This window comes from Anastrepha obliqua, chromosome 2 (assembly GCF_027943255.1).
Source record: "Anastrepha obliqua isolate idAnaObli1 chromosome 2, idAnaObli1_1.0, whole genome shotgun sequence".
NCBI classification, from domain to species: domain Eukaryota; kingdom Metazoa; phylum Arthropoda; class Insecta; order Diptera; family Tephritidae; genus Anastrepha; species Anastrepha obliqua.
Window position 1 is genome coordinate 122,461,456 of NC_072893.1, and position 13,494 is coordinate 122,474,949.

Below are 13,494 nucleotides of genomic sequence, written 5' to 3' on the forward strand. Positions count from 1 at the left end.
GTTCTAGCTATTACCTCACACACTTCTCATTCTCCACTTTCTTTTCATTTACGTTCCAATTCTAAGTCCCCTGGTGCAGCAATAAACTAAAAACTATCGAAGTTCAACTTCTGCAATGCCTAAAAATAGGCTATTAATTTTGAACGTCAACAAAAGAAATCTTAAAATGCCTTTTTGTCGACAACCGCCACGATAGAGTTCGCAATGTTCGAAATGTGCAAAGTTTATGCTTTCCAAACACTTACTTGGCTTCTTTCTCAATTCTACGTTTTTTCTTGTGCCCACTCCTGAAACTTCCTATAAGTATAGCGCATCCAAACTAATGCAGCAAGGCGATTCAAACAAAAAAGTCAGTTCCTCTTCGCTGCAAAGCGCTTGAGTACCAAAGTGGCATACAACAAAGCCGGGGGGGAATGCCGCTTCTCTGCCGCCTACTTTCAAGCCAGCAACTTAAGTTAGTCCTTGTCATTGAAAATGTTGTTGCATACTTTTGTGCATATAATTATACAATAGGAATAAATGGCTGCGTCGTGGAATGGTGCTGGTGCCGACTACGGCGCCTAAAATGTCACCACGAACTCCACGAGTACAACTTTGGCTGTTGTGCTGAGTATTTGTTTACGAATACTTCCTGCACTTCGGCGTGTATTCGTATGTATTTGTGCGTGAAGTGTTTTTGTCGCCAAGTTTGTCGGCGGGCGCAATCTCACGCGACTGTCACGGTGGCGCCATTAATACTTTGACAAAGCCTTAGTCGCGTAAGAGTTTGCAGTGCTAAACAAGTTTTTCTTTTTGCTCATTTCACGCTTCAGCCACTTTTGTTGCATACTTTTTGGTGCTGCATTTATTGCCGGGTTTTGTGCATGCTTATTGGTAGCGCCAAAGTTTTGCACAATCGTTTTCTGTTGCGACAAAATCGTGCACCACTACTTTTACAATTGTAGGAAGTGCAATTGGGGCTACACTATTTCTTGCTTACTCTCCCTTACCTCTTCCTGCTTTGCGGCGGTTCTGCACTTTTTATTACGCTTAATATTCTTCAGCAATTCTTCTTGCAATGCAATTATTTTCGTGTTGTAACGCCCTTGACTTATGCCGATAGCCATTTCTGTTTGCCCAAATCCATTGCATACTTTTGTGCGCATTCAGGGGGAGCAAAGAACTCCTAAAGGTTAACTTTTGGTGGATTTGCGGCTGTTAAAATAAGCAAAATATATTTTCGAAAAATGTGCTTCTCGTATATTTTTGGACCGCTCGATAACGCCAAACCACCGGACCGTTCAATGTATGTAAAAATATTTTTGTATGAATATATTCTCGCATGTCCTTGCATAAATAAAGTCACCCGTACCCTCATAAATGCCTATAAATAACTATGTATTTACGCTTGTGCATGTGTATTTGCATATTTATCGCTGTCTGCGCATATTGGCATATAATTTAATACCCTTTGCCGTTAGCCAAATTTGCCGAAGGGAAGCGAAAAAGTTATCTTGCTGACTGTGCTCGCTGTAGCGCCGCCACCTCTGCCGCAGGCTGTTATGTTGGGGCATGTGTTCATGCCGTGTTCGACAATATTTTTTGCAAATTCCTTCCACTTTCTCTTCCCTCTCTCTCTCTCTCTATATATATATATATATATATCCCTCTTTCTCGTAAATATGCCACACATTCTGTCACTCCTTTACTTGAACTCCCTTATCTTTATCACCTCCCTTACCATTCAAGCTCCGGGCCCATTTGGCCATTTGGCAGTTTTAATGTTTATTACTTGCGCAAGCAGCGGCAGCTGAGGTCTGAATATTCATATGCCGTTAGAAAATTTAATTTTATGTGTCGTAACATTGCCAGAATTGCTGTAGATTAAATTGACTATTTGAAATACTCCTCCCTTGATTGTTACTTTAATCGCTCCTGAGATTTTGCCAAAATATGACAACGTATACTCTCTTTAAAGATGCTAAATATTTTTAGTTTAATTTTTAGACTCACGGACGATTAAACAGCATCACAAGCTCTCCATATCAAAGATTATCGTTCTTTCTCATTTATCCAACGACGCACTTTAATTCACAAATGTATCGAAATAAAAAGCGTCTAATCCGAAATTATACTTATAAAGTCGTTGCTTACATTTCCTCCCTGAGGAATGGTTCAATGGCTTATCTACTAAGCTTAAACTCTCTGACATTCCTAGAAATCTCCGCATATTATCACGTCCTCTAGACAAGTAATCAAACGCCTGCCGAGAATTTTGTCTAACTGAGTTTCAATGCATTTCTAGCCAAAAATTACACCAGCGGCATTCTAGAGAGCTCCCGATACTAACAAAGACGAAGGTCTTATCCGAAAAGTTACCGCTGGAAATCCATGTGATGAGACTCAACATAAATTTGAGTACCTTCTCCAGTAGCTGCTTGTTGGATAAAGAAGCGAAATAATGTCAGCACCAACTTACTACTAAACTCCTCTGCCTTTGTGAAGCAAAGACTCGCACATCTGGCTTATCACCTTCTACACAAATCTGCAAGGCACTTTACAGTTTCCCAAGTATGATAGATTTACCAGCTTTGGCCATTAGCAATGGTGAAAAACAAAATTGTGGGAGTAATTTCACCTGCCAGCTCAGGGCACTCGGCAGCTGATTTCTGGCCGCTGATTTCACAAGCATTCCCACACTCGTCCAATCAGTCGTTGTTCAGTCAGGCAGCGAAACAACATACGCAGAGACTGTGTTGATTTTTTTCGTATATCACCAACACAATATTAGTTTTTTTTTTATTTTTTGTAAACACACCCCCTGTTTCGCCAGCCTGTCAGCTGATTCTATCAAATTCGCTGAGAGCCGATTAACGGTCTAATATTGGCAACACCTGTAAAAATCTTTTCATCATGAAACTTTCCCATCTTGCTTATCAACAATGGGACCTTCTGAAGAAAGCAATCACCGAGAAGCGACCAGTTTTGACTGATAATAGAGGAATTTTCTTCTATAAGGACAACACAAATCCACATAACGATCGATTGTAGCGCGCGAAAAGCACCAGGAATTTTACTGTCTCTTCAGAAAAAAACACAGAGCCTCACAACGATCGATTGAAACTCACCAAAAGCACCCATAGCTTAACTGGAAGTTTCTTATTCATTCCCGCTCTAAGTGATTACTATCTCTTACTCTTTCCATGGTGAATGATTTTTATGACGAATAATTAAAACGGAAAAACGGTTATTAAAATAAAATGTCCCAGTTTTTCGCCAATAAAGATGAGGGTTTCTATAAGGGTGGCATAAGAGAATTATCTTCAAGTTGTCGAATAGATGTAAGCAACCTCATAAGGTTTATCAATCGCACAGATTCAATATAGTCATGAAGAAATAGTCGTATAACTTATTGGTAGCGAGGATGGGGAAACAAATTTGTGCGAAAGCACTTATTAGATTATTAATGAATGACCACTTGATCCAACCAACCAATCAACCAACAATCCAAATACTTTTCTTTAACATTATCTTGGGTAAAGTCTTACTTGCGCACTCATCTTAACCCGTACGAGTTTTTCCTTTTCGGAGACCTCCATTAAAATAGTTTGCTTTGCATTTCTGTAGAACACTTTAACCCGCTAACTGCCCATTTTAATGTACTTTCATTATACATGTTTTGAGAAAAGGTCAAAAATGCCCACTTAGGTAGGAGGTGGCGTGTTAAAATTAACTACAAAAAAATTTCGCGTTAAATTATACAATAGAAGTCGACGGGCAAAAATTATATTTGAAGTGGTTTTATACGCAATAATATCGATAAACTATTCGCACTTTCGCGCTTCATATTTTAAGGCTTTAAATTTAAATTGTTATTATTAAGCTATTAAAATTTTAATTTTAAAAATAAATTAATTCCATAAAACGAATTCAGACCCTCGGGACTAGTACGAGTACTAACTTCGGCAAAGTAAAGTACTATTTTCCTAGAGATATCCCCTTTCGTAATTATTATTTTTTGTTCGTGTTGAGCACCCAGTGTTGCACTGTGAAATAAGCCATTACTTCAATCTCTCATAATTTTTCGGTTTTTGCTGCATTCCATAAAATTATTGCCGCCTACCTCTATGTATTTATTAGCCTGGGAATTTTTAGCGCAACTGACAGCTGCATTTTATTTCTGCCCAAAAATAGAAGAGATTCTGCTGATGTCATACGAAAATTGCATTTCCGTGATTTCTTTCAAAATAAGCAATTTGATTGCCAAAAACATAAAAGTATTTTACCTGCAACAGGATTGCATGGCATATGAGACATTTTTTGCAAAAAAAAAAAAAAAAAATAACGAAACATCTAAATGTTCAGCTGAGAACAAGCCACTCTGCCAAAGTTTATCAAACAAAAAAAATTGAAAAAAAGAATAAAAATAAAGCAGAGTTTTAGGTTATAAAAAAAATTTTTTTGCTCATATTTTCTGTTCTACTTTATTGCTTTTCCTTTATTTTCGTCTTGACAAGCAAAATTATTTCCGTGCTGAGTATTGCAAATTTGGCTGGCAGCTACCTGCGGAAATAAGTTTTGTTGTAAAACATGTCACAGGGCATTTCCGTTTCTGGCGATGGCGGCAGGGTGAGAATTTATTGGCGCTTAAAATAAATTACCGAAATAGGCAGTGAAGTGGATAAATTAGCTGTTCGAAGAATAAGGCGATTGGAAATAAATACAGGGTGAAGCATTTAGAGAATTTTCTTATTGGAAAGACTAAATTTTGGTCACAATTTCATTCAAATGACTTCCACGATGGTAAGGGTTAGGCTAAGGCCTTTATGCATTGCGACCAGACTGATCTATTGTGCGACTCTAAGTGCTTCATTTTAATTATTTAGTATTGCGAGCAATCGGACCAGCTGCATGGGTGGGAGCATTTGTAAGTCTTCATCCTGTAGTAGGTATGAGCGCTTGAAGCCGTCAGCGAAGACAGATGTACCAGCTTCCGTGCAGATTTTTTCCCCGTTCCAATCCTACCTACTCGGAAAGATTGCCTACTCCAGTTTGCGGATGGAGAGATCTGCTCGAAGTTCAGAGAAATACGGTGTTAATTGCCTAAAAATAATACCTCAAGGGACATGAGAGATCGCCTCCATGGGGCCAAACTCTTTTAACCTGATTGCACTTTGAGTCCATCGCTGCTATAACGTAAAAGTCGATAGGAAGTAAGTGCCAAATGGCATTCAGTGCAACATTTTTTTGAAGCGCGGAAAAAGATTGCCTACGGGGAAAGGTCCGTATCGTTAACTCAACTAATCCTCAACTGTCAATTCAACTAGTGCTTTGAGGCTCACAACAAAAAATTCCATTCCTAGTTGTGCATTATTAACCCGAAGCCAAAGTCAATTAAATTGTGTGAGAAAAAATGTCTAAGAAACTATTGGCTTAATACTGCAGCCACTAAAAGTAGAAGAGAATGGAGATAATAGTGGAAATTCCAAAAGCATACAAGACTTGAGGTGGAGGATGAAGGCGCAAAGGTGACTGCATACACTCTTGGCGTATACTCACATCAGGTGTGAAAGAGGTCTTAAAAAGTTACAGCAGATATTCGCGAAGTTATAAGCCCTTTCACGAGCGCATTGACGCTAACGGTTTCATTAAAGTTTTCTGTTTTCTATTTTCTTTTAGTTAAGTATAAAATTAGCAACACTTTGCTGTTCCCGATACAGATATTTACACTCGTGCATATGTGAATTGGCTAAGTTGGTAAAGGATTACCTGCGCCATTTGTACACATTAATTATGCCGGCGCACCGGCTAGGAGCAGATAACAATGGATGTACGAGTATGTGTGTGAGGAGATTGCTAAGTGCAGTTATAGCATAAGAGAGGTATTGATGTATGTGTGCACTATAGCAGGGGTTGTGCATTGAGCAGGAGCAGATTTAAAGATTAAAGCATTGACTGGCGTGCAGACAATGATTTCATTTATTTGAGTAGGGTGTGCAGTAGTGTGGGCTAAATAGGTGAAGTGAGCGCATGATGGGGAATAAAAGCGCTGAAGATGCTGCTTTGCTTATGTGGAAATGTGATAAGAAATAAATCCGCATTTGAAATGAGATGTCTTTTGCACAGCCTTAATACAGGAGTATCCTGTTTATGCGAGTAGTCTGAGGAATAGCACCTGCACTAGCGTTCATAATAATAACAGAAGAGCGACATATTGCAAAGTTTTGGAAATATATTTATTTTTTTTTATAAATTTTTTTTTTATTTTTTATTTAAATAAATTTTATTTATTATTTTTATTTAATCTGTTTTTTTTTATAAAAATATATTTTAGCTTTTTATTTATTTTCTATTACTTTTTTTTATAAAAATATATTTTATATAACAGAAGCGCGACATATTGCAAAGTTTTTGAATATTTATTTATTTTCTATTCAATTTTTTTTTAATGTTTTATGTAATAGCAGCGTAACATATTAATTATTTTTTTTTTATGCAAATATATTTTGGCTACTTATTTCTTTTTTCATTCTATTTATAAAAATATGTTTTGGCAATTTATTATTTTTTTTTATTTGGAGTTTTTATAAAAATATATTTTATGTAACAGAAGCGCGAGATATTAAAAAGGTTGGGCTAGTTATTTATTTTTTATTTAATTTTTTTTATGAAAATATATTTTAGCAATTTATTTATTTTCTATTTTTTTTTAATATATTTTTTTTTTGGCTACTTTTCAATTTTTTAATTAATTTTTTTTATGAAAATATCTTTTAGCTATTTATTTATTTTGTTAGATTTTCTTTTTTTTTGTGAAAATGTATTTTAGCTATTTATTTATTTTCAAAGTTTTTTTTTAATATATATTTTTAGGCTACTTATTTTTTTTATAAAAATATGTTTTGGCTATTTAGTTTTTTTTTTATTTTTTTTCATGAAAATATATTTTAGCTATTTATTTTGTATGTTTTTTTTAATATATAATTTTTCGATTTTTTTGTTTGTGAAAATATATTTTATAATACAGAAGTGCCACATATTGCAAAGGTTAGGCTATTTATTTATTTTCTGTTAAATTTATTTATTTTTTAATATTTTATAGAACAGAAACGAGAAAGTTTTGAATATTTTTATTTTTTTTTATGAAAATATATTTTATGTAACGGAAGCTCGACATATTCACAGTTTTGAGTATTTATTTGTTCTTTATTTCATTTTTAAAATAAGTAAATAATTGGCCCATACACTTTTGTTAGATGTTTGGCCGAGCTCCTCCTACTTGTGGCGTGCGTCTTGCCGTTGTTTCACAAAGGGAAAGACCTACAGTTTCAAGCCGACTCCGAACGGCAGATATTTTTATGAGGAGCTTTTTCATGGCGAAAATACACTCGGTGGTTTACCATTGCCTGACGACGGGCGACCGCTATTAGAAAAATTTTGTTTCTTCATTTTTGTCTTTTACCGAAATACGAACCTAAGTTTTCTCTGAATTCTCAAAATTTTAAACTTTTTAAACAAAATTTGAATGTATAACAAAGTGTAAATTCAGAAGTGGCTCAAAAATTAATTTGAAACAGTGACGTCAATTGGCCGCCTAGAAACTACGATTTGACTCCATGCGACTTTTTTTTGTGGGAAGCCATTAAGGATAACTAACCAAAGGGGGATTGAAAAAAGGGATTGAAAAATATTCATGCTTGCTTCATTTATAGCAAAATTCAGTTTAATTCCAAATACTAAATGGACCACCTTATCATTACCGCATTCTTGCCTGCACAGCAGCAAACTCCTTTACGTCACCTACTCTGCTCAAATCCAAAACTAGACGCGTATACTTAAACTCTTTCAGAAGTTTCAATTATTTTTCGCAAGCATCACTTCCAATGCTTAAACTTTGTGTTAGATTAACACTTTTCCTGTGTACTTTAGCTCTGCCTTTCATTTTTAATCTGTCACCCGCACTTTTCACATAACAAACTCTTTACTAACCCCTCTCACAACCCTCACTTGGGCTCTTGTTAAAATTACGCTCAAACACGATAACTTAATTTGTCGTATGCGTGGAATCGCGGTTCGTGATTTTATGCCCTCCAAAGTAACTGTAAACGTTGGAGAATGGCGTATGCTCAACTTAGTTCTTGTTCTCACTGCTGCTGCACTCAATTGCAAAAAAGCATAAAACCAAAGAAAAAAAAAAACTTAAACATCTAAGTTTCACGCCATGTCGTTCGTGTCTGCTTGCGTGCTGGGAGTTTTAGTGTGCATCTTAGACAAGCCACAGCTGTGAGGGTATTGTCTCGTCTGTCATGCTATAAAATACTGTGGTGACGTCACTTACACATGCACGCGCATACACCCTGCAGGGAAAATCCAAAATATGCAGCTAACATTCTAATGCATGAACTGGTATTTGGTGGAAGCGGCTGAGTAGCTTCAGAGTGACTAGAATTGTACCAGTTGCAAAATGGCCAATTAGAGGTGTATGTAAAACAAGTACTCTTCTACTATGTATGTTGTTTTTATTGTTATTGTGTTTTTTTAAATAGCAGTATTTAAAACTTATGAGCATTTAGTTTTAGAATAAATAATAAAGTATTTTATTTAACATTTAAGTTTTAAATAAAAACGCATGTAAGTCAAAAAATGAATTCAGTAATTAATTCCTAAAATATACCGCTTTTTATATATACTTTTAATATCATTTTTTGACATTTGTTAAGTAGACAGAAGAACAATTTTAGACGATAGAACAACGCGTTAAGATTATTGAAACTTATTATGAAAATTATCGATGTTTAACCCTCCGTTGGACACCTTTTTTAAAACCTTCAGTTAGGCATGCGGGTTTGACCTTTTTTCGTTCTGTTCGAGGATCCTTTTAAAAGGTTATATCCACAAATCGATTGGAAATTAAACTTTGGTATGCTAACCGGACGCTCAAGTCGTTAGCTATAATAGAAATACGTTAAATTCACGTCCCAATTCGAAAAAGTCTGGCCAAACCCAGGCCAACAAAAAAAAGCTCTGGCACACAAAAAACTGGACATTCTGTTGCGAATATTGCTGCTATAGCGTTAGGTGCTGCTAAACAACCTTCAATATTGACATCTCGACGTTCTCAGTAATTGGGCATTTGAGAATCGACTGTTTGGTGGAGGTATCAGTGAGGTTTTCGGCTCATTTGAACGTTTTTATTTAGACCGATTTTTTGTGTTTTTTGCATATTTAAAAAAAATTAACGCTTATGTAATTATGTGTCTACATTTTAAGCAAATTAGAACAAATCTGAGGGAGTTAGAGAAATTTGACTGAAAGAATTTAGTAAGCGCCACTTGGTACTAGTGAGGCTTTAGGTTCATTTGACTGATTTTTTTTTTTAAATCATTTTTTTTGTTTTATGTCATTGAAATCATTTCTCACATATATGTAATTGCTAACAGCTGAATTTTTAATAAAAATAGTGAGTCCTGAAAGAATATAAATAGTTACCTGTTTTATTTTAAATTATCACCTGCGCACATCTTCTGAAAGACCCTTTAAAATATAAAAAATAAATAAAATATTTTTGAAATGTTCCCTTATCAATTTTTGATTACTTCTTCAACTGGTCCCAAGCTGGTGATTTTTTGGACTACTTTTTTTAATGAACTAACTTAGCATAAAGCTGTGGCAGAGGCGTACTAGTTTATTGAATGAATAATTCTGTTGCAGAGACTGATAAATCGCATTTCGTAGGGCATCACTGCGTTAAAAATAGCGGTTGCCAGCACTGAAAATAAATAGCAGCTGATAAGTTTACCTGCATGGAAAGTAGTTCAGAACGAGTATTAGGTTTTTCTACAGGGTAAATCCCAACCGTTACTATCGAAACGCACACCAATTACCCACCATATTAACTACTATATGTATGTATGTATTATATAAGCAGTAAAAGTGTGCGGCACTTTCCAAAGTATTTCGCCAGGCAACCCCTTTCAAGTAATTCGATCTGGGCATTGCTTTGACACAAAACAAATTTATGCGTTTGGCGGTGAATGTAAAGAAATGCTCAAAGTTTTAAATGAAATTAATTTCATCGCAAACTGGTTTCGGGTTTGTTAACTATTAATTGGTATTAGACGATATTCAAATATGCTTAGCCTTTTGCGGGCGAGTGGACGCCTGGGATTGAGTAAAAACTTTGTAGACAACCACAAAAGAAACGCTAGCAGGTTGGTCGGCAAAAGTACGTTGAAGTGCGCGTTTAAACTGAGAAATGTTGCATGAAATTATTATTTTTGTTTGGCAGTAGAGGGAGTAGCTGTATGGACTACGAAAAGTAAGAGTAAAGATGTCTTGGGTAGAAGGCATTCAACTGGGAAATTAATTTAAAAATAAATTTGGGCCGAGCCGTCTAGAGACAATCGGGTTATGGTGGTAAAAAGTATAACCCCCCTTCGAAATTTTTTTTTTTTGGATACTTAAAATTTTTATATTTAAATTTTATTAGCGAAAGTCGTAAAATTAATAACACTTAAAATTTTAGGTTGCAGTAAATATCAGATTTTCCTAAAAATACTTATATGTAAGATCTTCAGCTAAGCAACATAGAGCTCCCGAGCTGTAAAGCTCAACTTTTTTGGGTAAATTCTAATCAACTTACAAGCCACTTGAGCTCTCGATCTTAGATAAAAAATCTCGTAATGGAAATGTACCCTACTAATTCAGCCCTTATCCCTCTTTGATCTCTACCTCGCCTCACAATCGTCCTATGCTAAACACCCTGTTCAGTGCGCCTGTTAGTCGGACAGCCAAGCGTTGTTACAAAAAAATGTTCTCCAACACTCAATATTTCATGACCCTAAGAGGAGCAAACAGCGAATATTCAGCACATTTGTGAAGTCAGTTTTACTGTACGGAAGTGAAATATGGCTGGTCTCTAGCACCATCACACAGAGGCTACAACCTTTCATCAACAAATACCTCCGCAAATACCTCTATCCTCCCACCCTATGGCAAATCACACACAGAAAGTGAAAGAAAGCAATGAATAGGTCTCACGCTTAAAAAACCACCAGATAGGATTACGAGAATGGCACGGTACTTGAACCCGGAAGGGAGCTGAGGTGGCGATCAGCCAGAGAATTCTTGGAGAAGGTCGATGTTGCGCGAGCTAGCAGATGCCGACATCACATGGCAAGGCGCAAAAACAACAGCCCAGAACCGTGTGAACGATAGACAAGTCTTGTCGAGGCCCTATGCTCCTGAGCGGAGTGAACAAGGGAAAAAAAAGTATCGACGTCGCCTTTTTCAGATCCATACTACTTTTTTCTGGTGAGAAATCGATTTGAAAATCAGGCTGAGCACCATTTTTTTGACAAATTTTAATCTGTAACATTAAACTCCCGCGCCTGTCGTTTTCCAATGAAAGAGACATCCTCAATAGCTGAGAAACAGATCCATCGTCGCATCCTTTTTTTTCTTAACTACCACTTCATCCATGCGCTGTTAAGTTCATCCGGCGAGTATTTTATTTTCTTACCCAACTTTATTTTTACTGATTTTTTTAAGTCACTCGTCAACTGTGAATCTTCTAAATTGTCTTCTTTAGCCTCAAAGATATATAAGACCGCTATTTTAGCTAATTCGGCGTAAACTTACCAGCTTTTTCTTCGTTCAAGTGATTCTTCCATTACTGGTTAGCAAATTCCTTTAAATAACTCACTTCTTTCCTAAAAATAATCATAAACTCCTTTGGGCCGTTTTGTTAAACATTTTCCACTTAATGTCAACCTTTTCCTGCTTACTCCAGCTACGAGCACTGCGGAATCGAACTTTCTGTACCAAAGATTGCTAGATCCGTTCATAAAATTATCCCTTCACTTTCACTTCAAAATTATTTCTTTAAAGGAAAATAATCACAAAGTCTTTCTTTATAGAAAATATCTCTATTACGACTATTTTAAGCCCGACTCTGCCTGTAATCTCATTCAGTAAACGTCTTCAATCGCTTGCCGATTATATCAGGGTCAACAAACCAGCGATTAATCGACGGTTCCCATTTGAGTATGTGTCCAAATTTATAAGGCCCACACATGCTCAAGCGTCTCGCTGAAAACTCTCTAGAGAGAGAGAGTCTGGTAGTAGCTGAAAAAAAATTGACGATATACTATAAGAAATAAATTTTAAGGTTCATTATCTCAATTCCAAGCCTTCAGTTTTCCACTGTTGCATTTTAACTCTCATTTCAAATACTTAAATTTACTAAGACTCTGGTCTTCTTTTGTCTTTTTCAGGTGCGGGCTATGGAACAGCGGCTGAGTGAATGGCCCAAACCACCACAATCAGCCACAAACTCGCCGATCCATCAGAGCCAACAACTGCAGCAGCAGCAACAGCAACAACAACAATCAACAGTAACCGCACAGCAATCCGCTAGTCTTCCCACTAACGAGGCTGAGAAAACCATAACCTCATTGGAAATACAAGTTGAAGAGCAACGTCAATTGCGTCTACACGACGCTCGACAAGTCGAAGCGAAAGCGGCCAAAATCAAGGAATGGGTCACCAATAAGCTACGCGAACTCGAAGAACAAAATCAATTGTTACGCGAACAGAATGTCAAATGTAATCAGCAACTGGAACTGTTGAAGAATCATATTGCCAATCAATCGAATCGACACAGTATCGTCGGTCCGCATCCGGTGCGTAATAGTCTGAGTTTGGACGTGCAAGAGTTCGCCGACTCAACAGAGGGGCGACGGCGCAGCGAGAGTTTAGATCCACAAGAGATTATCAATCGGCCATTGACTGCTTCATATCCACATCATCAGCATCGACGCAATCTCAGCATGGAGCCGCAAGAGCTCGAACGTAATTTGGTAGCCGCAGTGGATGGTTTAACGCTCACGCCACTAGCTAGCATCACAAAGGCGTCCACGACGCGTCCTGATAGTTCCGACACCGACACAGCACACGATTATGCGGAGATCTATACACCTTCGTGTGAGAAATTACCCGCCTGGATGAAGAACAATCCCGCGCTGATGGCTAGTGGCGGCAATTCGAGCACCACAACTACAACCAGTGATTTGGGCGTGCCACGTCCACCAACACCACCACTGCATCGTTTTCCCAGCTGGGAGGCGAAAATCTATCAGGTGGCCAACGATGGGCTGACAGGTGTGAGCGAGGAGAGCCTGTCGCAGCATCAACCGCAACCGCAGCCGCCACCCGATATACAAGAGTCGACAAGTGGCGCAGCGTCAGCAGGCAGCAATAGCGGTTGCAATACGCTGGCAAATGGTGGTGGACATGGACGTACAACGCCAGCGAACAATGGCACATTGGGTAGTACGCGCGGCGGTGAGGGTGTTGGTGGCGGTAGCGGGGGCGGGGGTGTTGGTTCTGTTGCTGGTGGTACACCTGGCACGCCACAGCTGCCAACGCGCCAGCAGCAGACGGCGAGCGGAGGTTTCTGTGATATATCGGTGCCCGTTTATGCCACCGTCAAGGGGGTGAGTATTGCGCGCGCAT

General features: G+C 37.6%; 1 protein-coding gene across 5 annotated transcripts in view; it reads left to right on the top strand.

Moving 5' to 3' along the window:
- The window catches only part of LOC129237036 (uncharacterized protein CG43867), a 127,409-nt gene that overhangs the window by 87,055 nt on the left and 26,860 nt on the right, over positions 1-13,494 (top strand). For all 5 annotated transcript variants that reach the window (XM_054871412.1, XM_054871413.1, XM_054871411.1 and 2 more), the window contains exon 2: positions 12,255-13,475. In XM_054871412.1, the coding sequence (XP_054727387.1) occupies positions 12,264-13,475 (1,212 nt within the window). In that variant the 5' untranslated portion in view covers positions 12,255-12,263. The remainder of the gene's footprint in view (positions 1-12,254; positions 13,476-13,494) is intronic.